Genomic DNA, 27,802 nt, shown 5'->3' with positions numbered 1-27,802 from the left:
AGATAGGCATAGTGGAGAAACAAAGGCTCTTTGAACTCATTGTTAACACATATGTAATGGTGAAAATACTATGCTTTCAACTTTTTAAGGACACCGCAAACGATGTACCCTAACTTTCCAGTTACATTGGAAGACTTAAGAAATAAGAACACAAAAACGAAGTAACAATACCTTTAAGGCAGAACACTGTGAACATGTGATAAAAACATTAAATGAAATTATACAGCCACAGTACTTCAAACAGCAACTATATTACCATATAAGACATACATAAATCCAGTCAGTCAGACTGGTGTCCTTTTTCTTATAAAAAAAAAAATATATATTTCCCAAACTAAGAATTCCACATCTTATTTGCCCACACATGATTGCTTTGCAGCCATTGTCGAGCCGATGTAAAGGTGAGCTCGAAGATTTGCTCCTGCAAGGTGTTGACGGCAACGAATCGTACCTCCAGTCTGGGCTGCGGGATGAGTGCTGCAGAGAGGAGGCGACTACCAGCAGAGAGGTACTCGCTCTCACTTTCCTGACTCCTGGTGGAATGAAAGGGGAGCCCAGTCACTACCAAGGCTTGTACTGTTTTCAAGGCCAAATTCAAGCACTTTTTAATAAGGTATTGCAAATGGACTTGTTTTTTTGCAAAAAGGTTTATAACGTGTAGTGTTCCTCCCCCCAATTCTACAAATACAGTGGTACCTCTACCAACGAATGTGTCTACATACGAAAGTTTTAAGTTACGAAGTACCTGAATGGGAAAACATTGCCTATAGTCCCAAAGATTGCCTCTAGGTACGAAGACGTTTTAGGATACAAAGTCGGAAATACATACAGTGAACATGTGCAGTCCCAGCATGCTCTTCATGTCACCGTCAAAGTTCAGGAGAGGAGGGGTTCTGGCGAGCTATCATTCAATCAGCCCAAATCAAAGATGTTTTAGCGAAATTCTACTGAGTCTCGGAATTTGAGGAAAGGAATCACCCGGAAAGTGTTGACAAGTCAGACTATTGCTACGTCTGCCTCGCGCATTTCTGACGAATGGTCAAAAGCAGGAGTCAGGGGATCAGTTTTTCAAGAAACACGAAGCAAAAAGGTATATTAATCTTATTTTTTCCTTTATTCTTTATTTTTTTACAATATGGGCCTCTCGTTTTATGTTTATTTTGCAGTAATCTATTTTTAACATGCATTTGTTTCATGTGCTGATGCTCTTATGATTTATTAAAAAAATATTATACCGTACTTTTGCGAGGCTTGGAACGGATATGTGCATCTAAATTCGAAATGCGTCTCTACTCAAAGTTTTCAGGTTACGAAGCTACCCCCAGAATGAATTTTATTCTGAAGTAAAGGTACCACTGTATGTTTGAAAATATTCCACTTGCTGAAGGACCAGAGAAATTAAGTCTGAAAGTTGACCCATGTGGTTTGTTTCCTGTAGAGTTCTGATATCATTGAAGAAACACTTTTAAAAATGACGAATCCCGTTAACAGAATAGATGAGGCCAGCCCTGAAACAGAGAGCAATTATATAAACAGCGATTGCTTACCGTTTTTTTCTGCTTGGAGCTGGGCAATTGTGGCTTTCCGTTTGTGTTTACCACGGTGCATGTCGCAGTTGGTATAATTTTGTCCCGCTAGCTCCCTGTTAGCGTCGAGGGCTTTCTTGTTTTGTCTGCTCCCAGTTAATGCAAGTTGGTCACCTAAAGAGTGATGTATGGCTCTCTAGCCTAGCATGCAGTTTTTACGTGTTCCTTGGTTTGTTTACTTCCGGCCATCTTCGCGTTTATGTCACCGTTGCAGCTTTTGTTGTTGTTTCCTGGTTAGATAAGTCGACCAGGACTTTTTTTTTTCTTTGCCAGTTGGCCCCTTTTTAGCTACTTGAGAAAACTACCAAAACTTTGCTTAAACACTCATAACCTCTTTTATTAATTATTAAGTAGAACAATATGGCGACTGGATTTCTATACATGTGATTTTTTAATCTTGCAAGTATATTTGAAATGAGTGATTTGCGGATATATTTGCTTTGGAAACAAATCTCTTCCCATATACAGTGCATCCGGAAATTATTCACAGCGCTTAACTTTTTCCACATTTTGTTATGTTGCAGCCTCATTCCAAATTGTATTAATTTAATCTCTTATCTCCAAATTCTACACAAAATACTCCATTATGACAATGTGAAAAGTTTTTTTTTTTACTTTTTTGAATTTATTATAAATAAAATCACATTTACATAAGTATTCACAGCCTTTGCTTAATACGTTGTTGATCCACCTTTGGCAGCAAATACAGCCTCAAGTCTTTTTGAATATGACCCCACAAGTTTAGCACACCTATCTTTAGAAAGTTTTGCCCATTCTCCTTTGCAATAAGTCTCAAGCTCGAACAGGTGGGATGGGAGACGTTTGTGCACAGCCATTTTCAGATCTCTCCAGAGATGTTCAATCGGATTCAAGTCTGGACTCTGGCTGGGCCACTCTAGGACATTCACGGAGTGGTTCTGAAGCCAATCTTTTGAGATCTTGGCTGTGTGCTTTGGGTCGTTTTCCTGCTGAAAAATGAACCTTCGCCCCAGCCTGAGGTCAAGAGCGCTCTGGAGCAGGTTTTCATCCAGGATATCTTTATATATTACTGCATTCATTTTTCCTTCTATCCTGACTAGTCTGCCAGTTCCTGCTGCTGAAAAACATCCCCACAGCATGATGCTGCCACCACCATGCTTCACTGTAGGGATGGTATTGGCCTGGTGATGAGCTGTGCCTGGTTTCCTCCAAACATGGCGCCTGGCATTCACACCAAAGAGTTCAATCTTTGTCTCATCAAACCAGATAATTTTGTTTCTCATGGTCTGAGAGTCATTCAGGTGCTTTTTGGCAAATTCCAGACGGGCTTCCATGTTCCTTTTACTAAAGAATGGCTTTCGTCTGGCCACTCTACCATACAGGCCTGATTGGTGGATTGCTGCAGAGATGGTTGTCCTTCTGGAAGGCTCTCCTCTCTCAACAGAGGAACGCTGGAGCTCTGACAGAGTGACCATCGGGTTCTTGGTCACCTCCCTGACTAAGGCCCTTTTTCCCCCGATCGCTCAGTTTAGAAGGCTGGCCAGCTCTAGGAAGAGTCCTGGTGGTTCCAAATGTCTTCCATTTACGAATAATGGAGGCCACTGTTCTCATTGGGACCTTCAAAGTAGCAAAAATTTTTCTGTATTCTTCCCCAGATTCGCAGGTCTACAGACAGTTCTTTTGACTTCATGCTTGGTGTTTGTGCTCTGACATGCACACTCAACTGTGGGACGTTATATAGACAGGTGTGTGCCTTTCCAAATCATGTCCAATCAACTGAATTTACTGCAGGTGGACTCCAATTAAGCTGTAGAAAGATCTCAAGGATGATCAGTGGAAAAAAGATGCACCTGAGCTCAATTTTGAGCTTCATGGCAAAGGCTGTGAATACTTATGTAAATGTGATTTCTTAGTTTTCTATTTTTAATACATTCAAAAAAAGTTTAAAAAAAACTTTTTCACCTTGTCATAGTGGAGTATTTTGTGTAGAATTTTGAGATGGATTAAATTAATACAATTTGGAATGAGGCTGTAACATAACAAAATGTGGAAAAATTTAAGTGCTGTGAATACTTTCCGGATGCACTGTAGATATTGCGTAAAAATGCCAGTAATATGTAGCTTACATTTTCAGTGGCAGGAAGTTCCTTCATCTTTAGTATGTCCCATAATATATCTCTAAAAATGATGTGTTATCCTTGCACTGATGTACATTTTATAGTGCCCTGCTTAGGTGTGTCATGCACCTATCCTCTTGGCCCGTAGGGGGAGATGACGCTTCATAGGACAATGCCAGCTGCAGTTAATCACGGAAAAAGAAATGCAATGGCAAAGCGAAGCCACCAGGGAGCAATGTTGTCATCATTTTTTGTTGAGAAACAGGCCAAAATTCAAACACTTTCAAACCTTGAAAACCCACTAAAATTCAAGCTTTTTCAAAAATTTCAAGTACCTGTCCGAACACTTCACTATGACGCGAGGAGGCCTTACCTTTTCAGGGTGATGCTGAGAGTGCCCTGGGTCAGCAAAGGAAGGGGGAGCAGGAGTGAAGCATTGACGCCGATTAACATCTCAAACGCGAGTGCGAGTTCTACGTCCCCCAGTCCAAAGGGAACAGTCAGTGACATGAAGCCAGCTGGGGCCGACACATTGGGGTAAATGCCGGCGGTGAGGGAATCTTATGAGTTATATGGAAAGGTGGTAATCAGGGTTTTAGGGGGGAAAAAAAAAGAAAAAAGAAACTGCGTGTGGACTTACTCCTGAAGACTTGGCGCGCACGCAGCCACTGCTTTTGCCTCCCCAGATTGTTCATGAGTGCTTGCAACACAGCACAGTCAACTGGCAAGTTTTTAGATAGCATGAAGTCCACGGAGTCAGCGGCCAAGGGAAGCAGCAGTCGCTCCACGCACACTTGAAGGTGAGTGTTGAAAAGCGGCGAGTACTTGAAGATGTCAACCTGGTCTAGGGAAGAGGGACAGAATCTTCAAACTAACAGACCGATATGGGTGTTTCATGTCCGATACCGATTATTAGTATTAAGAGGAGGCTGATGACCGATGTTTGGAGCGATATTCATTTGCAGTAAAATCTTGAAAATTGACATGAGAAATTTTAAACAATGCAAAAAGAAACAACGAATATGTGTTATGAATTCAAATAAGAGTTTAATACTTTTTACAGTAAATTGGAATTTTTACACAACATGACTAATCTTTAACTTAAACCAAACACTAACATTCCAGGATATAAAACGTAATTATCAGCAACTCGTATAAAAAAAAGGTACATAAAAACTGAAATAGCTCCCTGATTTTTTTTTTTTTAAACAGTTTTAAAATAATTGTAATAAGCCCGTCTAATAAAAAATGATTTCTTTTTTTTCTTTCTACCCTGGTCATACCGTCCGATAGTCAAATTCTCAAATACTGGTGCCAATAATCGTCCCGCCCAACAATCGGTCGACTTCTACTTCAAACGTACTACATAAAATACTTGACATTTTGGGCAATGAAAACTACAGTAAGACCAATACCAAAATTTTTGTATTAGTTCTGATTTTAGCATGTGTTTTGAGAATTTTTTTTTAAATACTGGTTTTCCTTAAAAAATAACACACACACACACAAAAAAATTCAATTGATCTAAATCACAAGGCACACCATTTTCATGGCCAAATTCAAACACTTTGAATGACTTTTATCGCCACTTCTTCCAATTCTCCAGTACAAATAAAAGAAGAAATCCAGTGTGAACCATGTATTTTGCAGAGCCACAATTATATGTGCGATTTACATATGTGATGTATAATCTCGCGTGTGCATTTATAAGACATATGATATTTACAGTAGGCGGCAGTAGGTCAGGAGGTAGAGCGCTCGTCTTGGGATCAAGGGATCCCAGTTTGAATTACATGTCGAAGTGTCCTTGGGTAAGACACTGAACCCCTAACACCCCCAATAAACAGGTTAGCGTCTTATATGGCTGCAATACAAGGCCGCTATTGGGAAATGTGAAGCACATTGTGAAGCGCTTTGGGAAGTCATTGACTTGAAAAGCGCTATATAAATGCAGATCATTTTATTTCATCTTGAGTAAATGGTGGATATATTTGTGAATCTGAACAATCTGTATGTGATGGTAATATGTAGCTTGCATTTTCAGTTGCAGGAAATTCTTCCCATTACCATTTACCACTGGGACACGCAACCTTAATTTTTTACATGGCCCACAATAAATATCTGTAATTAATACTTAATCTCTGTATTAATAAACATTTCATAGTGCTGTTAGGTGTACTATACACCTGTCCTCTGGGGCACTGTTGTAGAAAATAAACTTGCATTTGTAGAATAGATTTGCATACATTTAGAAAGAAATGTAGAAAGACTTGCTTACAGTTGTGAGAAATGTTGTTTACATCTCGGGAAAGTCTCGAAGGACGAATTAGTTTCAACAATCCTCCTCAAAGGAGGACAACAGATAACGGTGAAGGGCAAGGTGACATAAACTGGCATAAACTCAAAAACACTTCCAAATAAGGACGGAACCCTGGGCGTGTACGCCTTCAGGCGTGAAAAGGGACGGGGCCAAACCGGGTACACGTGCTATGTTGAAAACTATAAAGACACACGCATATCTTTGATTCGCTGAGTCTCTTGTTGAAATTGTGTATCAATAAAAAGAACTCCCTCTTATGTCATTTTGATTCCACATTTCTTTGAACACGTACGAGACGATTCAACAAATTGGTCTTATCTTCAACAGCACGACCTGTAGGGAGTGATGACACGTCATAGGACAATGCCATACTAACTATTGCCAGCTGCCGTAAATCATAAGGGAAAAAATACAATGGCAAAGAGAAGCAACCAGAGAGCAGAGTCGGCATCAGTTTAGAGCAGACTGGAGAATCACGGCAACAATTCTAAGCATTTCAATTCAAATTGATATTCCTTTACATAGTTGGCTTTTGATACATAAAACATCTCTACTTTCCTCCCTCCACCCATCAAATTCCGAAAAAAAAAAAAATGTAATTCTGATGTCTATTTTTGTACACAGCAAAATATTCTCAGCCAATTTTCAGAGAAAGGTTGCTTGATCAGGCCCTGCAAATAACACCTTCTAATAATCGGTTTCTTAAATAATAATGGAAACTTTTTGGCCGAACAATCCTGCCATATGTAGAAATAAATGCATAAATAGATAAACACCTATTAATATATGCCGTGCAGACAAATTAACACATACATAAGTCATGTCATACCAAAATATGTGAAATAAATTAAATTTTCTCATTTATATATTTCGGTATGTATTTTCCAGTGTATTTTAAAAAGCATTGAGACATATTTCGTCAGTTATTTTGTCGTGTATTTTTTCACAACAAACGTATTTAAATGCCTCAGACTTTCGCCAATTGGTTGATCAGTGATGAACGAATCAGCTACACTAGGTGAAAAGCTCAACCAGCTTAACCTGATCCCTCATTTGAATGACATTTTGTTGTGACAAAATAATTCACTTCATGTAAAATTGCATAAATATATTAAAAAAAAATTGAAGTCAAATCAAGTTTATTTGGATAGCCATTAATCACAAAGAGTCTCAAAGGGCTACACAGACAACAGATTATTGCAAACCACAGACTATTATTACAGCATCCCCTGATCTAAAACCTCCATGAGGGGAAAGGGAAAACTTAAAAATCTCAGCATGAGGAAAATGAAGAAACCTTGAGAAGAGATCGCACATAACGCCATCCCCCTTCCAGGATGACCAGGCTGCAATGGATGTAGCATTAACAAACAATAACATTAAAAATAAAATATCAAATAATTAAAATATGATCTAAAATGAAAAAATAAAATAAAAAGGATGACCAGGTTGCAATGGATGTAGCATTAACAATACACAAATATTGTCAACATGAGGGAGAAGGATGAGTTGTTGTTGCACTATGTATGCATTTTGAGCCATCGTACAGACACCTGGACCTGATGCATGCCAAAATTTTGATGCATGAAGCTGTCAACTAGACATTCTGTTATTACCTATATTTCATGTTGATGATGAGTTTAGTAGTCTGTTGTAAATCAATTGGAGCCTGGTCATCCAAGAAGGGGGATTACGTTATGTGCCACCCCTTTTCATTGTTTCATATTTTTTTCTTTCCCACATGTAGGTTTCAGATCAGAGGATGTTGCTGGGAGTCTGTGCAGCCCTTTAAGACTTTTTGGGATTAAGGGCAATAAAAATAAACATGACTTGATATTTATCTTTTATATTTAGGTATTCCATGATTTATTTAAACGGTAAGTTCATTCATTTATATATAATTTGTAGGTATCTTTTTGTTTATACCTTTTATCCAAGATCAGTCCTCTGTAGTGGATGGTGCGTGGGTTTTAGCACTAAAGATGGGTATTACCATAATAAACTACAAAATGCACGTGATTACACCAAAACAGATAACCTAAATATACGACTACCAGTACTGTACCTATACTTGTCAACCTCCACGGATCCATGGCCGTACAAACTGTTGAATTTCCCCGTACAAAATCATCGTACACCATATTTTTTTTCCGGAATGATGCATGATGGGAAATCCCCAGGCGGCAGACGCTTGCGCACAGTAGCATCAAACCGCTCGCTTCGTTTGCAACGAAAAAAAAAAAACGATACAGAGATAGAGGCTTCCGCAGCGAACTCCTCTGACATGATTGATTTGCCGTTTAGTAATAGTCGGTGTATACCGGATGGTACCCTTCATTGACAAATTTGCGTTTTTCCGTACAGATTTCCTTGTGCGTCCTACTCGTCTTAAAATGCATAAAAAACGTACTTTGTACGGCAATACCGTACAGATTGACAGGTATGTGTACCAATTGCAGTGTAGTACTGTATAAACGACACAGCAACCCAGTAGCAAATGAGTGCCCCCTCCAGAAAAGGTTTTTGAAATTCCCCGCTAGACAAGCAGGAAAGTAACTCAATGGCAGTTAGTCCCCAAGTAAAACTAAAACCATGGCTACTCTCACCGATTGGCTCCTGTATTCCGGGGAGATTACGCAAGACCTCCAAGGCATCCCTCTGTGAGGCTTTCTCGACCAGATACGAGAGGATGCGGCATCTGTGTTCCAGGTCGCCAGGTTCACACTGCCACAAGTCCGAACTCACAAACCACTTGTTTTCTACAGTGGTGGATGAATAGCATCACAATTAAAAGCAGTATGGCCTGGACGTCCTCGGCTCAAATCCAACAATACCTCGAAAGGTATTGAGCGCTCCCTCCAGGCTGCTGGTGAGGACGAAGAACTCGGCCGCCAAGGTAATCCGGTGACATCGTGAGCGTCCGTTCTCTTTTCCGAACAGGCCTTTGTGAATGGAGAAGTCCACCTTTAACTGGGACAGCACCTCCACCACCTTTCGACCCTAAAAGCCAGACAGGAAAAACCTAGGGATGCAGTGATACAATGCCTAACTACATTTTTGTTCCTATCGATTCATTTACCTTGGCCCACTGCTGAGTTTTATGGTACCTTAGCATGAGAGAGATTCCGATTCTACCAACGAAACCCTTTAACAGGGGTTCTTGATCTTCACTCTGACAGACTATGTAACAAGAAAAATATGAAAGGTTTGTTGGAGTGTGAAATAAGTAAAGTTGTAGAAAAACAAAGTTAATGACAATAGCAACAACCTGATTTGAAAATGTACATAATACTGCTTCAACGTGGCAGCACAGTGGTTAGCGCGTGTGCAGCACAGTTCTGAGGTTGTGAGATCGAACCTCCTGTGTGGAGTTTGCATGTTCTCCCTGTGCTTGCTTGGGTTTCCTCCGGGCACTCCGGTTTCCTCCCATATTCCAAAAACATGCATCTCAGGTTAATTGGCCGGTCCAAATTGTCCCCAAGTGTGAATGAGCGAGCAAATTATTTGTCCCTGTGTGCCCCGCAATTGGCTGGCAACCAGTTTAGGGTGTTCCCTGCCCAATGCCCATAGATAGCTGGGATGGGCTCCAGCACCCCCGCAACCCGACTGAGGATAAGCGGTCCAGATAATGGATGGATGTTTCAACGTGTCACATTTTTAAAAGCATCAATCATAACTGTTGAAAGGACAATGTAATATTTGACCACTAGATGTCACTTAATAGTTTGGTGCATGTATGTCCAACAGATCTAGCCCCTTGGATGATTGAATGGAGCATGCCATACATTTCTGAGTATGTAGAAAAGCAATTCTCTATCTCATTTTTATAAAAAGTAATGTTTTTTTTTTTTTTAATACAGATCTAATGCACCCCTGCTGCTTCAGTGCATTAATAGTGTAATAGCTAATGCCGGTCTGTTTGCATGTTATAAACAATATTGCACAATATTTTGGCCCAGACCAGATGATTGATTTGATGTCATTGCCAGCTCATTGCCAAAACTCTTATTTTGTATTTTTCTATTTATTTTAAAGCCGTACGACAATTGAGGCAAGCCTATTTTAATTCATAGCTCTCTTAATGTTTGTCATGTTTGTGGCGAGTTGGTTCGGATGTAAAGCTGCATTTACTAAACAGTTTAAATAAACAAATTGTTAACACATTCAGTGGCAAACATGAAAATCATTCGTTTTAATTTTTTTGTGAATGTGTGCTTAGAAAAAAAATCTCTCTTCAAGCGCGATTGTAATTTTTAGAATAGGGTACAAATGTAGGCTGTTTTATAAAGCATAGTACTAAAAAACAAATCTAAATATTTGGCGTTGACATTCTTTTACTGTTCCGGCAAGCCTGAGAACAAAGTCTGGATCCGCCCCTTAAGCCAAACAGAGTTTGACATGCTTAGTTTAATACAACGGAAAACGAGTGCTAAAAAGAACAAGTAACGTTACAAACTACAGTAACTCAATGTTTGTTTTGCGGTTTATTTTTACACGTTTTCTTTTCCTGAAATGTTTTGACAATGATCAGGAAGCTTTGCACAACTTTTAATGCATATTCATAATAAATGAGAACAACAATCTAAAAGTATACAAGGAGTTCAGGGGTTAATTCGATTGTTCGTGTAATTAAGCCTTGTCGTTCTGCATGGAGAAAACATTTTTTACTAGTCTGTATTTGTAAACAGGAATTATGGTGCTATCGTTTAGCTCCTCAGTGGCTTTGCTTTGCCATTGCATTTTTGCTTGCATTAGTTTGGTCTAGATCAGGGGATGGTGTCATAAGAGACGGCTCAGCTAAAAAGTCTCTGTAGTGCGAAGTGGAAGGAGAAGAGGACGACGAGGTGAGCGGAGAAGATGAGGTAAAATTTTGGACTATTTGATAAAGTTTCAGGAGCGAGCAGAGAGAGTGGGAAAGGTGAGATGGCACAACATTCATTTGGACAGGTAACTTAAAATTAGTTTTACCTGGTTGTATCAGTATCAGAAATTATTTTCCCCCCATTTTATTAACACTCCACTTATTGAAACATAAATATTTTGTTTGTTTGTTGTACATGATTCAATTGTTTGTTTGTTTGTACATGATTCAGATTGAATCGTTTCTTGTACATGATTCAATTGTTTGTTTGTTTGTACATGATTCAAATTGAATCGTTTCTCCGGCGCCGTCACGAATGGCAGCCACTCCAGCAGCTCCCGTGTTATTTTCGATTGTTCTCAGTTATTTTCGATTGTTCTCAGCTTAGGGATGCTGCTGGAAAAGTGAATTTCCCTTCGGGGATGAATAAAGTATCTATCTATCTATCTATCTATCTATCTATCTAAAACACAATGTCCCTTTAAAAAAAACGGAGACTCAATTTTAAGAACTTTAGCACCCTCTGGTGGTTGGTTTATTAGTGCGGTTAAACTGGATGTAGGATTTATCTGGCGCCAACCGTACTCACGCTTTAGCCTAAAAGTGCATTGTTGTGCAGGATAACTGTTCATTTTGGGTATATTTTGAAAAAAATAAATAAATACAAAGCAAAATAATACATAAAATAAGCAGAATTAGTCTGCCTTTCCTCATTAGATGTGCCTTGCCATGTACTTATAATCCTAGTATGTTTAAATGTGAGTGATCAGGACTGTGTGGTACTGAACGGATCTTTTGCTCTTTGGAGATGCAGTTTGTAGTGTAAAAATAGTTTTATAAAAAAAAAACTAATTATCTAGAGGTGAAGAAAAGAGTTATCGTGTAGTACTTGACTCAGTAGTCAAACCAAGAACATCATTTTGGCCGGGGCAAAGGGGATGTGTCCCCACCAATTTCCGGCAATCATCGCTTAGTCCCCACCAATATTATGTGATCACTTAAAAAAAAAAAACGCGCTGTGACTCCATCAATAACAATACCAAACCTATGCCCTTGAGTCAAACGTTATGTGAAACAGGGTTGTGTTTTTTTAACACTAGGATTGAGCAATTTTTTTCCCCTTCAAATATCGAGAGCTCACACCCAATATCGTGCTAGTTATCGCAGGGTCTGGTCGTAAAAAGTCTTTTATCACATGTTTATCATGGAGTGGTACGTCTAAACTTGGTGTAAACAGTGTTCACTACGTTGTTTCAATGACAATAAAGATAATTGAATTCCTAATTCTGGTAGCATATCAAAGATGATGGTAACCTTTTTGACTTAAAGAACCAAGATAGCATAATGTTTTGCCTTTTTTTATTTGAGTGCCACTCAACAAATTTTGAGTGAAAATGTATCAAAACCTCTCTCCAGACAAAAGCCAATTCTTTAGCAAATTTCTGTAGCACGTCTAATGATTTGATAAAATCTAGAAAATAATATCTCAAAGGCCTGTGTCCCATATCAACAAATACACCAATTAAAATAGGTTTCATTCCCGCAGTTACTCAAAATCGCTAAGGCTCGTTTTGACCGTCATTTTTTGTGTGAATAATCGTTTCCAAACATGGTGTGCGCAAAGTTCTTTAAAAAAAATGTCCCAAAAAATAATGCCAACGAGAAGGATGCCGATATTTTCACCTTTGGCGCAGAGGGCACTGGGCATAAGGGAGTGTGCTATGAGCGCAGAGATTTGCCCACCCATACGGCTCACCCGATTAAATTGCTCTGTGTGCTTGAATGCTGTTGTCAGGTCTTTACAGTTTTTTCTGTGAGTTTATCAAAAAGTGTCTCAAAAGTGAACAGAAGATTGTATAATGAGCGTCAATATAAAATGATTCAGTAGAGGGTCAGTTGGTGAAAAAGTTTAACTTTTAAAAGGTAGTTACAACGTTGTCCGAAGCAATGGTAACTGGATTGGAAGGTTATTGAGAATATTAGCGTGGCTCTTAATTTCTCTCCGAGCCAGATGTACCCATGAAAAGAGCCATACGTCCCCAACCCCTGCGGTAGAATATAGTTACATCCTGTGCAAAAAAAAGAAAAGGTTAAGTCAAGTGTGCTTTACATGTCTCTGTGAAAGCAGCAAACGGCACAGCCATCTTGTCTCTGGTCTCTGACAGAAGAGCAATTGCGATGTGGCTGCTGACGCTCTCCAGTTTGCTGGGGTGATGGCAAGGTTGGCATATGGATCGGAAGACTTCACCCATGCTGCACCACTCCTCTTGCTTGACACAAAGCTGTCAAAAACAAAATAACGTTGGCAGATGCAAAACGCTCCGCTTTATGACCGAGCGTGAAAGAAATTGCTAACCTCCATCTCCACGATGGCATGTGCCAAGGTCAGAGCGTCTGAAATCGGCAGACTGTTGGGGACAGACAGTCTTCGACATCAAGAGAAACAAATGTTGAAATACTCAAAAACAGGGACAAAGGCTAAGTTCACACTGCAGGGCTTAATGCTTAATTCTGATTTTTGGGTGAAATATGTTTTTGTGAGATTGTTCATATTTCCAACTAGATGAGACTTCATCTCCTGCATGAACGGCAGAACTAGTCCACATGCGCAGAAGAGGACGTCAAACGCAATGCGCTCATGTTTGCGGAAGTACTCATGGATCTCAACAGTGGAGCGTTGTCCCTCCTCCAATATTAATTACATTTGAACATCTTCTCCCCCCCATTGAATGCTGTCCGTGTTTTGTGATTAAAATGCAACTATTCTAAACTACCATGAGAGAATACTATCAGTTTATCAATGAGTGCCACCTTTATTCACAACAGTGGCGTCGAGGAATCCAGTTGTGTGCGATGGGATGTTGGCTGTTCTGTGAGTTACAAAACAAACCAGTGTTCATCTTCCATGGATGTGTGAAATAATGACACTCCGTGTTTTTGTCCACCGTGGTTGTTGAATTCTTAGCTTCCTCACGCCTGCTTGAAGGCAGAATAGTGACGTCTCAAACCTATTTTAAGTGTGCATGAACGTTTCTTGAATGTTCAGACAGAAGTCACATTCCGAAGAATAAGATTTGTTTGAGATTTAGGACTACATAAGAAAGCGGGCAGGTGTGGAAAAAAAATCTGGTAAAATCCGTCCGAACGGAACTTACCAGATCGGATACAGGGAAAAAAATAAATAAAAAAAAATCTGATTTCCCTGCAGTGTGAACCTAGCCAAAGAAATGATAGTTAACAAATGTACACGGAATAAAATAACTTGAAAATTCACGACAATAAAGTTCAAGCATTTTCAAGGGGTTTTAAGCACCTGTACGCACCCTGATTTATGCATTTTTAACCTCTTGGATCATTTTCTATTAAATTTACCTGGGATGTGGTTGTCAAGTTTACAATTTTAGCATACACCTCACAACAGTCAATCAACATTACCCGCCAAATTGAATAGATCATTGAAAGTGCCAAAGTATAAAACAAAAATTTGTATGGAGTCTCAAATAAACTCACCTTTGCTTAACAGACAAATTAGGATACAAAAACGTCTGAAATTCAGGACTGTTCGAACCCACATCCAAACAATCCAGGGAAAGCATTGAATGCTCACTGGCCATCTGCCAATAGATAGCATTCTCATTACAAATAGACTAAACTAGTAAGTAAAACGTATTGATTAGATACCTTATAAGTCATTTGCATGAGGCGAGCTATAATGCTCATGCAGCCATTCTTCCTTACAGTGGTAAAAAGGTTGAGCAGGAACTCGTGAGTAGGCTACCAAGAGGTGGAAAGAAACAGTGTATATTAGGCCCCATCTGCTGGCCAACAGAACGCATTACAGCATTGGCGTTCAAGCTGACCATTATCTCATGGGCCAAGCAGACCTCGAGCACTGACAGAACATCATGCATGTTGCCCGCTTTCAGCAGAGCCCAGATGAGTGAAAAGAAGATGGGTGTGGAGAAAAACCTGCCAGGGGGGTTGTTCTGGTAGTATCTGGTGAACACAGCTCCTTAAAAAAACAAGTGCAGATTAATTGAACAATTATTAAATGTACAATTGTTCAGAGTATAACTTAAATCTCATTTTACAACACACTGGATTTGTTCACCTTTTTCATGGCCAAATTCACCTATTAAGGCCGTGGACTGCACTTTAATCATGTATAAGACAAAAAGGAAGCAGCGTATTGCAGTAAATGATGAGCTATAGCATTTGCGGTACTAAAAAATAATAATGTGAGAAAATCTAAACAGGATTTGTACAGCTTAAGGCAAGTTAAATTCAAGATTTTTAAAATACTTTTGTTAATGCCTTTTGAAATCAAATTTAAGACAGAGTCGACAATAAGAGCACATTTGGGAAAAAAAAACACCTCATGAATTAAAGCCAATTTTAAACAGATGTTGATCTATTTATTTATCAATCACATTTTAGTCGAGTTGAAAACTTTGCATCTGAAAAACATAGCACTCTCAAGAGTTTTAGACAAGAAAACAATAAATAAAAAGGATGTTTAAAGCACTTCATGGATCCTTAGTCAAAACTGGAAGATAATTCCTAATTCCAAAGAACTCTTCTGCTACATTCATAAAGAAATATTATCCTGATGCATAAAACATTACTTTTTGGTCCAGTGTAAAACGTTTTTGAAGAGCATAACGCTGCTATATTCATGACCAAATTTGAGTGCAGCATCATAAAAACACATGCTTGGAAAAAAACAACCTTTGTACTCCCTGGATGTGGACAATTGACAAATATTACAAAAAAATTGTTTGAATTCTTAAGAGTTTTGAAAACTGGGTTGAGAAATTTTTCATGTAAATTTGGCCTTATTGTTATAATTATAAATTCAATGCCTTTTAAGACTTCAAGGATCCGCGGGAACCCTGTATGAAGCTGCACTGGAAAAATACGTTATGGACCATTGAGTTTTCCTTGCCCTCATGTAGGTTTTGATCGGGGGTGGTGTAATGGTAGTCTGTACAGCACTTTAGACTTCTTGTGACTAAGGGCATCACAAATAAACATGACTTGAAGCTAATTTTTCAAAATTTGCTGCCATTAAAAAAAATTAGGGGATATTTTGCTTAAACATTCGCCGAGTTATAAAGTATAAGGACAGAAATGCAATGGCAAAGAGAAGAGACCAGAGAGCAGTGACGGTGCCATTTTAAAGCAGACTTGTTGAGAAACATGGCAACAATTTCAAGCATTCACAAGCACTTCCCCCAAAATTTATAATTTTTAAACATTTAAAACACAACATTAAAATTAACGGATTTTCAACTAATTCCCGCACTTGTAAGAACCCTGAAAAAAAAAAAGGAAAACTCTACCTGCTTTTTGGAGGCACTTTGGATTCTTTGTAAAGCGCTCCACAGTGTCAATACAGAACTGGAAGAAAAAAGAACAATCCTTTTGCAGCCATGTTTAGATTAAAAGAGAATCAGTGATATTTGACCACTACATGCAGCTGTATTGTGTAGCTCAACCGAAAATGAGTGCTACAAAGTACAAGTTTGAGACTCAAAGTGGCCAAACCTCACAATTTTTCTAATTTTTTTGCCCAACTAAAGAGCCAGATTGAGAGCCCCAAAAAGCTAGATAGCTAGCTAGGCGGCCGAAATTTTGCTTGATAAAATGTTAGCTAGATAGCATGCAAAATAAAGTAAAAATCGAGCTGAAAATGTAGGAAGATAGCTAAAAAAGAGTGCATGTTTTTTCCCCATTAGCTTTACAAAACCCACAAATTGGGAATTAGTTTGTATTTACTGTAAAATAAATCAATACAAAGATGAATAAATAAACGTGTTAAATACATGAAGATAATCTTATTCTATTCTTTTAATTAATAGCTTAAAAATAATTATCAATACTTGAAAATGTTTTTTGTCCATGAAGCAGTGTTGGACTTGGAATTTATTTGCCTTCCTAAAATGACAATTTATCATGTTATTACTATGTTATAACCAAAGTTAATGGTTAAAAATAGATTTAAATAGACTCAGTCAACTAATAATCGTTTTACTAGGAAATCACAATGACCTAGCACTGGTGAGCTATTTTCAGAAATGCTCTGTGGAACTCTCAACTGTCCTTGGTGGGCACCCTGGGGCCCACAGGCACTATGTTGGAGACCCCTGCCATACACTTATTCAGCCTGTTGTTCTCCATTTTAATTTTAACTTGTCTTTCAAAATGACATGTTTTTGGTGTTGGATTTTGCTGAACAAATTTTCCCCAAAAACACGTCTTATACTTCAGGTCCGACTTGTATATACGTTTTTTTCCTTCTTAACTATGCATTGTTTGTCTGGTGCGACTTATACTCCAGAGAGACTTATAGTCAATACAATACGTTATAATATGTTGCGTAGGTTACTAATGTAGGCAGGCTGGTAGAGTTTAACACTGAAAAACAAAGCTAAAAACTTGGAGGTATTTTTTCCTGATCCGGCTTCCCTCAGAACAAAAAGTCTGGATCCAGGATTAGGGCCAAACTGAGTTTAACACCCCTGGTTTTGAGGTTTCACAGCACATTATAAAGTTCTGGCGAGGTCTTACCTTTTCGTCACCCTTCACCGGCACATGTGGGTAGCGACACGTATTGTAATTGCAGGACTGCATCTCACTGAAGTAGTACTTGCAGTACTGAATGTTAAACGGGGTAAGAGGAGCTCTTTGAGGCTTCTTGAAAAATGGAAACGTAACTCATGAGAAACCTCGCGGTAATTAGCATCACTGTCTGGAAACTCAAGTTTTAAAACGCGAAGCAGCTTGTACGCTTACTGGAGTTTGAGCTGAAGGTTCTGTCCTGCTAGCACTGTTCGGCATCACCGGTTCTGTACATAAAAAGGCCCAAAACACGCACAAGCTTTGAAATACCGAACATTCTAGTGCTGTGTAAAAATCCACTCACCATTGATTTCTCTATATAATCGAGGGTCTAAATGATGTGATATTCTGCCACCATCTCTGTCCATGTCTCTGTTTAAGAAGAGATGAATGAAAAAGTTCAACAGATGATGGAGGTAAAATGCTTAAAAACGCACCTTTCTTGGGTATTTCTGCTTGAATCATTTCTGTTGGTGCAAGATTTGTCCTGTTCAAAAGACACATTTGAAAACGGAATTTAACAGTGTTTCAGATGTAAAACTATAGTCGTCATTAGGGCACATATGATTTTGCATTTCTGGCACGGATTCGTAACGATACGGACCAAGCTGTCAGCACAACATAGCAGCATAATTCAAAGCTAGCTTTTAATCGATGTTACTCATTATCGATTCGTTGTTGCAGCCTTTAGTCTTCAGTTAATAATAATAATAATTTCCTTGTATTGTCATTCTGTGTAACAATGTACACAGAACGAAATGTCGATTGCATCTGACCCGATGCAGCCGCAGCCAAGAGAGGGCGCCGCCGACCACTTTTTAAGTCTTAGGAATGAGGTTTATTTAAAGAGATACCGTCATATGTGACAACAAGATGTATTGTAAGCGAGTACTACAAATTACAGGGAAAACTACAACCTACGGTTTTTGGGGGTGCCTCTAGCAGCAAGATGGCGGACAGTCATGTCAGCTCTCTCTAGGTGAGTCTTAGGTTATGTTAATAGAATACAAATTTCTCGACCTACAAGTACTTTTAGAAAGGTACATTCATTTAAGAGTAGATATAGTTTCGCTTATTATTTATATCAATATTGTTTTTTAAGGAGTAAAGTGTTCTTTTACCAAAAGGAGGCGCTAAATATACACAATGTCCTGTTAACCAAGTGGAAAAAAAGAAAATGTTCTCTTGTGAAATTATCTAAAAAAGCATTTCCTCCCTCCTAAAATTGTAGTAATGACCAATCTTGACCACGTACATGTACGAGCAATAAACATTTCACTTGTGTTTATTATAAACAAGAAATGTTCCAAAGAATAGAAATATTTTTTCTTATTTTAATTTAACCTATTTATCTAATACTTTTATAAGTTGCTTTTACAAAAATTAAAAAAAAAAAAAAGAATTCGCTTAATTTCCGATTGTTTGCCATATCCGAGAACACATTAAATATAGTAGGGCTGCAACTAATGATTTTTTTAATGATCGGAGAATCGGTCAAATATTCTTTCGATTAATCGGATCTAAAGAAAAACATTTTTATATTTCCTACTATATCCAAATATTAAACTTTGGGACGAATAGAAAAAAATATAGCACAACGAGACAGAGTATTCTAGAATATAAAACAATTAAAAAAAACACTGACTAATAACAATAGATAAAAATCCATACAAATGTATGTTATAGCCTACACATGCAAGTCCTTTTTTCCTACCACCTGATCATATTACATTTAGACTTATCACACAAAACAAAAACTTGCAATAAGTTAAATTGTTACGTGTAGCAAAATTGTTATTTATTTATTTTCTATCAAAGACTAGCAAAGCTGTAAACACACTTTTAAAATTGCTGTCAACAATTTTGTTTTGGGTTAAATCAACCTTACCAACGTGAAAATAATATATACAGTATGCTTAAAAGGCATTTCTATAGCACTTCCTGTTCCCTTGTTAACTTTGTAGCGTTGGACTGTTTAATGCCAATGTTGTATGTAATGATGCAATGTTCAATAAAGAAGGATTTTAATAAAAAGTAAGATACTTTTAGAGAAATAGTCTCAAGGCGTCCTCTGTCAAACCCAATTGGTACTACAACTTTACTACACTATCCCATGCACTTATTTGAATTGATTAACGTGCTAGGTGTCTTGTGAATTGCACAACACGATGACTCGATGAGGTAATTAGTTGCCAACCCTTTTTTCAATTTCAATCCATTTTATTGATTTGTTGTTGCGACCCTGAAAATAGGAATAATCATTAAAAATAACAAAACGAGCAATGGTGGGGATTTTTTCCTCAAGCAATTCCTTTACATTAGTTTCGACCCCTTACCCTTGGTTTGCTTGATGTTTCCTTACAGATTCCATTGCTTTGGCTTTTGGGCGTCACCTTCTTTGGCCTCCAGGGCCTGCTGGCACCTTCCTCTGCACAAATTGTAAGAAATAATTTCACATCACTCATGTATCGTTTGGGTCACAATTCATTGAGATTGCATCCTATCCTTCCGAAACAAAAGTAATAAAATGTTTTTATTGACATGAGGGAAATCCTTTAAAAAACACAAAAACTGGACTATACCGTTGTCTTGACTCTCGCTGTTTAGATTTATATTAACATGGGTCCAACTGAAACAAAAGTAATATGGTACAGTATGCGGTCATAATAAGGCTTTTCCAACTGGGAGATGTATCCAAATATGAAGCTTTACCTCTTTTCTGAAATGAGTGATGATCTGCGTGCCGGCGAAGTCTCTGGGTCTTTGAGGACCCTGTCGGGACCCACTTTGAGCAGGCTCTCCTGGGGCAGGTTGCCGAAGAGTTCCAAGTCATTAAGGTTGACATCCAAGAGCAGGATGTCGTGCTGGTACGCGGTTAACTCGTCGAGGACGCCAAAGTGGGCGTCGACGCCTGCTCCGCTTGCATCGCCGGGCTGGAAACTAGATGCCGACAACTCATTTTCAGAGAATTCGAGAGCTTCCTTATTTTTATCATCATTCAAATTGCTCGGTAAACAGTTAGCCTCAACGACATCCGGTGAGTGGTCTGTGCCAATTGTCTGATCCAGGGGGAGTTTTTCCGAATAACCTTGCACCTCTTCCGCCTCTATAGGATTGTTAACATCATCGCTTGTTCTGCAAGAAGGTGGAAGTTCTATTTGAAGATGAGGAGCAGGCGGGATTGGTTCTCGGTGTGTGAAATGATTTTTAAACTTTCCCAGGTTGATGGAGCCATTCAAAACGAGATGTTTACTGTGCCAGGTTATGTTTGTGCGGGCACAGGAGTAGTTGTTTTTTCGAAGGTAGACCCTCGCCCTCTGGCAGGCAAAAGACCCGGAGTCGTCGTTGTCGCTCAATCCCAGTGTCTCCTTTGGCATCCTCCCGACTGCAAGATCCGCATGGTGCTGACTAGAAGTGTTTAAAGTCCTGAAACCTTCTTGAGTTGGAAGGCAGACGGGACTCCCGGTTTTTGGTTCCGTAGTAAACCTCAGAGTGTCTCTTAAACGGTTTCTTGGTTTTATGTCACGTGGTCTTCGACGGTTTAACTGAATTTTCTGCTTCCCTCTAGGGGTTGCAAAGACACCATCGGTCAGGGCCTCACTGCCTGTGTACTCTGTCTGTTGCAACTCATTTTGAGTCAGACCACAAGGTTGACACACTTCCAGTTTGGTTCCAGGTCTGTGGTGCCCTGAACAACACGGCCCAATTTGCAATCCAAGGGCTCTCATGTCCCGTTTAAAGCAAAGCACAGACTTGTTCCTGAGACAACGTGGCACCATGAATCCACAATCATGGCAATTTAGGTCAGAATTTAAGAGGAAATCGCAAAGGGTGACGTTAGCATCCTGGTCTAATTTCACTGCATGAGTGAGTGTGCTGGCATAGACAGAGTTTTTTTTGTTCTTCGGTCGGGAATTTAATTTGCAGTCTTCGCAAAGTCCGCAGCCAGAGGATCGAACGATCCTTCTCAAAGAGCTTTCCGAACCATCGCGAGTACAGACTGCAGTCATACTCCCATCAAGACCTGCAGATGAAAAGAGAAGCTTGCAGAAGAGAAACTTTGTGTCAAACACTAAAATTTGGGTGATGATACGTGCTAATATTTGTATTATGAAGAGGCTATATTTATTCGAGTGTTCTACAAAGAATTTGACATTACGAGGATACACTAAGCACTAGGAACCCATAAGCTTAAAGGGAGATTGTGTATTATTTAGATCCCCCTTGTTGTAAACAAAAAAAAACATTCATTTAAAAAAAACAGTCATTGATTTGAATAATAAAATAAAATAATGCATGTACTTATTATTTTTATTATCATATAAACATGCATTTTAAAAAATACATTGTAACGTAGCCTGGAAAGTTCGTCTAACAAAACAACAATGTAAACATACACATGTCCATCTAACACGGTCCTCAACATTCGGGTAGTTGGGATTGAGATCTCGTGATTAGGAGCCCTGCGTTTTATTAAATACAGAATGTTCCAGATGATTAAGGCCTGTTTTGACATTTTATATCTCGGAAAGTATTTAGGATATAAATCTCACCTAGTAAATTCAGACAACTTGTTACTTTAAATGGAATCTTCGAAGATGTTCAATGCGAGCACCATTTCTTACACAAAACACACAAAGCTGATGGTCAAATTATTTTGAGACGCGTCCCTGCATTGCATTGTCATTAGTAGCAACACCTTCTGTTATTTGTGCTTTACAGTTTTGTGCCGTCTACGGACCATTAGTCTTTAAAATATTGACGGTCAATGGTGAGACATAGCTCGAGATGCTGGAAAACTGGTTAATGGATAAATTAAGTGAGAAAGAGTCTTTTATTTTTGAACAGGGTGGGGAGCCACCACACAGGGACACAGCAGTGCCAAAAAGAAAAATTGGATGGTCTGGGCAGAATGATTACGCTCTCATTTCCTGGCCACCCAGTTCTCGACATGTTACACCACGTAATTTCATTTTGTGGGGATTTGTGAAAAGATTGGCTCCATGACCGTTAAAGTTGTGACTTCAAGGGTCCGTTACTAACAAACAAATGTTTACACGGACACCTATCAACTCTCTCATTTGATTTCCCCCTATGTTCACGCTCGGAGCCTTCGATCAGAAAATGCTAGTCTACGTGTCACTCCAAGAGCCAAGAAGAAATCTAAGCGTGTTCTCCAATTGGGCCCCTGTGCTGTTGAATGCTCTGCCTTCTGAGAAGATCTGCAATTTTAGTGGACATTTTTCAATCTCGACTTAAAACATACTTCTAGCTTGTTATTGTTGCCGAAGTCATACTTTTCTTTTCCTGTCCTTACCGGTGAAATGAGGGAGCACGACAATCTGGGATGATTCAGCGAAACCACCACCTGGACCTGCAGCATCTGCATCGACCCGCTGGCTGAGATGAGAAGCTGCATGGTCACTGTCATGGACTTAAACAATTGTACATATCACCTTTGTTTATTGTTGATGTTGACTACATTCTATGCAGCCTGGTCATCCTCGATGGGGGGTATTACCACTTATGTGGCCCCTTCTCAAGGTTTCTTATTTTCCTCATGCTGAGGTTTTTAAGTAACGTGTAATTGTGGCCTGTGCAGTCCTTTGGAACATTTTGTGATTAAGGGCTGAAAAAATACAGTATGTCACAAAAGTGAGTAGACCCCTCCCATTTATGCAGAGATTACGTTTTAATGTCTAATTGAACAACCCTGAAGAAACATTGCTTTGGCACTAAAAGGTAGTCCGTGTGAAACTATTATAGCGGTGTCTATTTTTCCCCTCAAAAAACTCAAAATATAGCCACTAGTAATTGGCTGTATTTGAAACGCAATTAGCAAATTATTTAGCATCCGTTCATGTCATGCTATTAACTTAAAAATACATGCAAGATTGTCCTTTAATGCTCCTAAATAACAAGTCAGGGATTTGGGAGTGACTATATTTATTTTTTGGTATGTCTTTTTAACAACAGTAAATATGTTTAAATTTCTCTAAAATAACAGTATTTTTAATACTAAATAGATTACCATGTATTTTTTCATCCCTACATAAGGGGGCTGAGGCGCTCTCATTGGCAGAGTGTGCGCTCGGTAATAAAACATCAAAAAAATATTTAACGGGGATGAGAGAAAGACGGGAATAAAGAGGTAAATGAAAGTCTCTGGAAAGCTAAGATGCGGAAGTTTATCAAAGCATATGCAGCAATCAGCTTCAATGCGACCACTGTGTTAGACAAGGAAATACCGATGTGCTTAATATACAGTGTTCATTTTACCTGTGAAAAGTGATGGGTCCCGGGGACTCGCATGCTCAAAAATCTATGGGTCCCAACAGAGCTCTATGGGTCCCCAAAATTTAGAGTTATCGAGGTTGAAATTGTAAATCGGCGACAAATATAGAATATAAATCTATATATTCATTGAGTTTTAATCATCACAATTATTGGGAACACAAATCAGTTATCACTTCAAGATTTTTCAGTTCACAACAATATTTTACATTATTCAAAATAATATTGCTGAAATAATTATATGAATTTATATTTTCATTCAGTTTCAATCATCACGGTTAATTGGTTATACAAAGCAGGTATATCTTCAGATTTTTCAGTTCACAAAAATATTGTACATTATACAAAATAAGATGAAATATTAGTCTATACATTCATGCACTTTTAATCATCAAAGTTAATTGGCAATACAAAACAGTCATCACTTCAGATTTTTCAGTTCATATATACTTCCTGGTTTGCTGTCCCGCCACTGTTGTAATGCCTTCAAGGTCCAATCTATTATCATCCTCCTCATAGCATCACCAGGAATATAATTTAGTCCATTTTGGCAGAAAAGTAATTTTCTTGCTTGGAGTATTCTTTTGTTTATTATCTTTCGTCAAATCGTTTGCTTCAGCACCCGTGTTTTCCTTGCCTCCGCGATCTTCCGAAGAATTTCTCCGCCGTTTTTTCGTGCCGGAATTATTGCCATTGTTATCACTTTTTGCATTATGTTTCGAGTTATTACTGACACTGAAGAAATGACCAATTATGTGTTGATTTTCACATAATACTAACTGCCTTGCTCGACATGAATAAGGTTTATTATAAAAAAAGTTCAAAAATGAAGTAGCTTGGACGTTCACTGTAGAAGGAAAAAAATACATGCAAATATAATTAAGTAGAATAATACATTTTATTATTCAAATTAGTAATTCATTTTCTGCATTAAATTATTTTTGGTAATATACTGATTAAAGGGATAACCACAAACCTGTCTTTTTTCATTTTTTCCCTTTTATACTTCCATTTTTCTTAACTTCTCTATACAACATAATAATTCGTAATATAATGCATCAAAGCAAGTGAGCCTTTTGCGAGCCGGCTCTCTTTAATGAGTTGAGCCGAAAAAGCCGGTTCTCTAAAAAGAGACGGACTTTCACTACACAACTTGAACTCGTTTGACTTGATTGATTTGCCGTTTCGTGATAGTCGGCGTATACCGGATGGTACCCGTAATTGACAAATTTGCGTTTTTCCGTACAGATTTGCTTGTACGTCGTACACTTCTTAAAATGCATAATAAACGTACTTTGAATGGCAAAAACGTAAAGGTTGACAGGTATGCATACTTAACCTTCGCTCAACGACAAGCACCACAACAATGACGTAATCTCGAAACAATGAGATCTCGTTTGCCGAAGATCGGCGTGCAGAAGAAAACTCGAACCGCGAGACCAAAACAACATCTGCTGGATCTGCCTGACGAAAAGTTTGGAGTGCAGTAAATCTTTGTTTAAAAAAAGTGTAATCGGGTAATAATGATAATAATTTTGTGTCAAAAAAAGAGTTGCGTCCCGGGGACGCGCGTTGATTTGACACTATGCGTCCCCAGCAAAAATGATGTGTCTAGGACACAGGGACGCGGGCAAATGAGAACACTGAATATATTTGAAAATGTTGGCAGCAAACCACATGAGGCCAAATGAATTATTCTGTCAAATAACATTACACAGAAATCACGCTTATGAGCCGCTTTAATCTTTTGGCAGGGCGGCAGTGGTTTTCTTCTTCCGAGGGGAGAAGCGGGGTGTGGCAGAAAATAATTGAGAAGCACTGTTAAACCAAAACAAGAAAACATAACTACGCCAAAAAGACAATTAGAAAACAAGGAAATTGCTTAATAAACTTATAATAGTGTCGCTAGTGGCTCATATAGTATCTGATCCCAAACGTAAATATTTTGAAATAAAATCAACTTTGTATAACATTCAATACTTATAATAATATTGCTAATGATCCGCATTACATATGACACCCCAAGAAATTCTGTATTCATTCATCTTCTTTAGTATTGTTATCCAAAAGACGAAAACTATCCTTTATTTTTGAAAATTCATATAAATAACGCACATTTTCAAGATCATCATCCAACTCGTTTAATATATGAAAGTAGCTTTTCAGGAGGCAAAATGGCTTTTTAATCTTGCGCAGGAATACGGACTCTTGAAGTTAGGATTCTCTAAATTCCCCGATAGGCAAGTAGGCGCCATGTATGGCTGCCTCTGGCCATTGGTGTGAAGCACATTATAAAGCGCTATAGGGTGTCTTCGGTGACTTACTGTACATACACACAGACCATCATATAACAAATCCAAAGCGAATCAAGACGTTTGAAAGCACCTTACTTTGTGACTGCGTGGCCTTCACCTAGCTACTACCCACTTCATGATTACCCTTAATAACGTTAACGGTTAACGTTTGCATTTTTCGAACCCGTATAATAAGAAGTAAAAAGACGAAGCCTACCTCCTCCAGTGTACTCCGGCACACTCAAATTGCTCACCTGTGTGAAACTCACGCCGCGTGGTTACCGTTTCGATGGACGTCTCGGGGTCATTTCGGTTCCTTCCATTGCTGGTCCGAAAGTTCCGGGTAAAAATGGAAGGGCCACCGGCTTTTTGCGACTCTCTTCTTGGGTCTGTCGCGGAAAGCCGACTTGTAGCGCTGCAATCCTTTGAACATGTTCTGTTGAGTGTCCCTTTGCGACATCCTTTAATTTCAAACTTCGAAGATGGAAACATTACGAATTTGTTCATTTGTGAATTAACGCGAGGCGACTATAATTAGCCGAGTTTTTGTGAAAGTCCCACCAACAGCGCATGCGCAATCCGTCGACCAGGGCAGCGATTGCTTACTTTTTAATTAAGGCATACTTTTTTTATTGTCCTTCTTGGCATCAACACGTTTTTTTAAATTATCAAAAAATTGCCAGTATAACGTTTTTCTTGTAATTTGTCATTGGTGGGCCGTCATGACATGAAAGGCCTTATCGGCTGGCCTAAAATATCTGAATCGTTTGATCTACAGTGGTACCTCTACTTACGAATTTAATTTGTCATGGGAGTAGCTTCGTAACCTGGAAACTTTGTAAGTACAGAGGCATTTTGTAGGTGAATGCGCTAATCGGTTCCATGCCCAGCAAAAGTACAATATATTTCATAATCATATAAGGGCACCAGAACATGAAAAAAATACATGTTAAAATTAGATTACCGCACAGTAAACATAAAATGAGAGGCATAAAATGTTAAAACAAAAAACAAAGAATAAAGGAATTAATAAAAATATGCATTTACCTTTTTGCCTCGCGTTCCTTGAAAAACTGATTTAATTACATCTGACGGTGACGCCAAGAGCATGCTGGGATGTGCACTGGGTTTCCAGGCACATTTTAAGCGATGGCCAGCTTGTTTTTCGTTCAGGAAACTCTGGGAGCGGAGAGCATCAACACGTACTGCACTGTATTTTTGACTTTGTATTCTGAAACACCTTCGTAACTAGAGGCAGTATTTTCCCAAAAGGTACTTCGTTACCTGAAACTTTTGTACGTACAGACATTCGTAAGTAAGTGTACCACTGTATCTGAATCGTGATAGAATATTTTGTTCATGAATACTTATTAAATAATTATAAATTGTCAGTTTACTTGTATTGTTTTCCCCCCTGATTCCGCTGCTTCCAGATCTTTCCATTCATATTTAAGTATTTAACCAAGCACATTTCAGCCATTACTTGTTGCCAGGCCCAGGAGGCCTTCACAAGCAGATTTGAAGGCCCACCTGAGGCATAACATAGTGACGATAAAACTATTGGTGTAGCCAATCAGAAGTGGTGAAGAAGAGTCCCCAGAACAGAGGAGGCCTGTGGGACCACCGAGTGTCTAATACAGTACACACCGGTCCCACTTAATATTTATTTTAAAAAGTGTAATTGCAGCAACATTCTCTCAATGTGTGTAAAAACACATACATGTACAAAT

The 27,802-nt window shown here is 38.7% G+C and overlaps 1 protein-coding gene across 7 annotated transcripts; it reads right to left on the bottom strand.

The window, feature by feature from the left end:
• topaz1 (testis and ovary specific TOPAZ 1) lies at positions 1-26,634 on the bottom strand. 7 transcript variants are annotated; one of them, XM_088328936.1, is made up of 21 exons: positions 26,290-26,634; positions 22,802-22,884; positions 20,197-21,508; positions 20,067-20,113; positions 19,821-19,912; positions 17,922-17,971; positions 17,789-17,856; positions 17,659-17,711; positions 17,434-17,559; positions 16,206-16,263; positions 14,724-14,875; positions 14,545-14,637; positions 14,374-14,477; positions 13,220-13,289; positions 12,974-13,145; positions 9,082-9,182; positions 8,837-9,002; positions 8,609-8,761; positions 4,323-4,526; positions 4,056-4,242; positions 1-533 (listed from the first exon to the last, which is right to left on the bottom strand). In XM_088328936.1, the coding sequence occupies exons 1-21, from the start codon at positions 26,577-26,579 to the stop codon at positions 335-337; spliced, it is 3,780 nt and encodes a 1,259-aa protein (XP_088185062.1). In that variant the 5' UTR covers positions 26,580-26,634; the 3' UTR covers positions 1-334. The 7 variants fall into 7 exon arrangements, with proteins under 7 accessions (XP_088185062.1, XP_088185067.1, XP_088185066.1 ...); XM_088328941.1 differs by having other exon boundaries at positions 4,056-4,200; XM_088328940.1 differs by having other exon boundaries at positions 13,220-13,271.
• Positions 26,635-27,802: the final 1,168 nt, after the last annotated feature.

The sequence above is a fragment of the Urocampus carinirostris genome, chromosome 2 (genome assembly GCF_059441175.1).
Source record: "Urocampus carinirostris isolate Australia breed hairy pipefish chromosome 2, RoL_Ucar_1.0, whole genome shotgun sequence".
In the NCBI taxonomy this organism is placed as follows: Eukaryota; Metazoa; Chordata; class Actinopteri; order Syngnathiformes; family Syngnathidae; genus Urocampus; species Urocampus carinirostris.
Note: the sequence above shows the minus strand (reverse complement) of the source record. Positions and strands in the feature narration are given on the sequence as shown.